Genomic DNA, 1,511 nt, shown 5'->3' with positions numbered 1-1,511 from the left:
TTGACTTGAAAATACTGTTTTCATGGTCAGTTTTTCATGTATTATTTGCTAATGTTAGTGAATGTTTACATTAGAGTGCACGTCCTACTCCTGGTTGGAGATAGTACTAACATCATAAACTGAAAGCAATCTTTACGTGACTTGCTTTTCAAATGTTTTGAAATTGATCATCCGAGTCTAATATGGTCCAGCGGGATGTACTAAAAGAGCCGCAAAGTTACCTGCTAACTACACCTCACTGACATTGAATTACATGTGCTGTCAGCCATTTTGACTTATGTGCTGTCAACCGGCTTTACCCATAATAAATTTTTCAATGGCAAAGTGGCGTAAGTGCTGTTACGCCCTTTTGGCACAAACTTGCTTAGTATTTTCAGTGTTAAGTCTTTTGGTTTCTAATGAATAACTCTGAAATTATTAAGAATATACTTGTGTCCTTTTGGCAGTAGAAAGAGCTCATCAAGAGCTTTCATTTGATTTAATTTATTTTATTATTATTATTATTGTTATTATTGCTGCTGCTGCTTTAATAGTTGTTTGTGATTACATAAATTACAACAAAATTGGATACATTATCTCATGCTTTAACAGTCCAGCTGTGTTTTACCACTCATGTTGATGGATTTCATATGCAGATGTATTTAGATCAGATGACATATTTCCTCTTTATCCTTTTTGCATATAGTGGCACATTAGTAAAACATGTTGGATCAGTTTGAGGTGTGTACTTTGTTTCTGAACAAGTTTAGTCAAAACAACATTTCTCTAGAATGTGCTGAATGAACTATACTATGCTAGGCTGCTGTAATGTTCCGTTTTTTTTGGTTGTTTTTTTCCAGTGTGGTTAAGCTAAGATAACATTTTTGTTAGTATCATGGTTCTCCTATAATAGATCTGAAGTCCAAGCCCTGTATTTATTTTCAGAGCATCTCAGCATGTCAAATAATTGAAGTGAGGTGTTCTGTCCAAGATGCAGAGATTCAACATAACAAAACCTAATATAATTTGCAGCAGTACTTTGGAAACATGCAGACCGAAACTTGTATATTTGCCACACTGAAACTATATCAAACTGAAAAAAAAAAGAAAAAAAAAGAAAAAAACATACTATTTGTTTTTCTACCTCAGACCACCTGTCACTTATTTAGTGGCCTTGGATGATAAGTTGCAGATGAATGCAGACAAAGTGGAGAGGAACATCATTGAGACACAACGTAATCTCAACAGGGTAAGTACAGAACAACTGCTTCTGTGGATTACAAATCAAAGCCACATAGTTTATGTTAAATGCCCCTTGAAATATGTCAGTTTAGGGTTATTTGCAGTACAATTGCAGAAAGTGTATGCCAGTCTTATTTTAGTATTATTTATATACTATTATAGCATTTTGATTAGCAAAGCAACATTTCTATTTTCTGTTAAAGTTTTGTTTTAAGTTTTTTTTCTCCCCACAAAATATTAGTATTTTATTGTTTTTTTAATTTAATAATAATAATAATAATAATAATAAT

The 1,511-nt window shown here is 32.5% G+C and overlaps 2 protein-coding genes across 2 annotated transcripts in view; one reads left to right on the top strand and one right to left on the bottom strand.

The window, feature by feature from the left end:
• The window catches only part of LOC107737490 (histone H1-like), a 121,049-nt gene that overhangs the window by 16,199 nt on the left and 103,339 nt on the right, over positions 1-1,511 (bottom strand). The window lies entirely within an intron of this gene.
• The window catches only part of LOC107737488 (NACHT, LRR and PYD domains-containing protein 1b allele 5-like), a 30,406-nt gene that overhangs the window by 8,372 nt on the left and 20,523 nt on the right, over positions 1-1,511 (top strand). The window contains exon 2 of the mRNA XM_016548975.1: positions 1,129-1,228. Coding sequence (XP_016404461.1) covers positions 1,129-1,228 — 100 coding nt within the window. The remainder of the gene's footprint in view (positions 1-1,128; positions 1,229-1,511) is intronic.

This window comes from Sinocyclocheilus rhinocerous, unplaced genomic scaffold, assembly GCF_001515625.1.
Source record: "Sinocyclocheilus rhinocerous isolate Xijiao unplaced genomic scaffold, SAMN03320098_v1.1 scaffold2902, whole genome shotgun sequence".
NCBI lineage: Eukaryota > Metazoa > Chordata > Actinopteri > Cypriniformes > Cyprinidae > Sinocyclocheilus > Sinocyclocheilus rhinocerous.
Note: the sequence above shows the minus strand (reverse complement) of the source record. Positions and strands in the feature narration are given on the sequence as shown.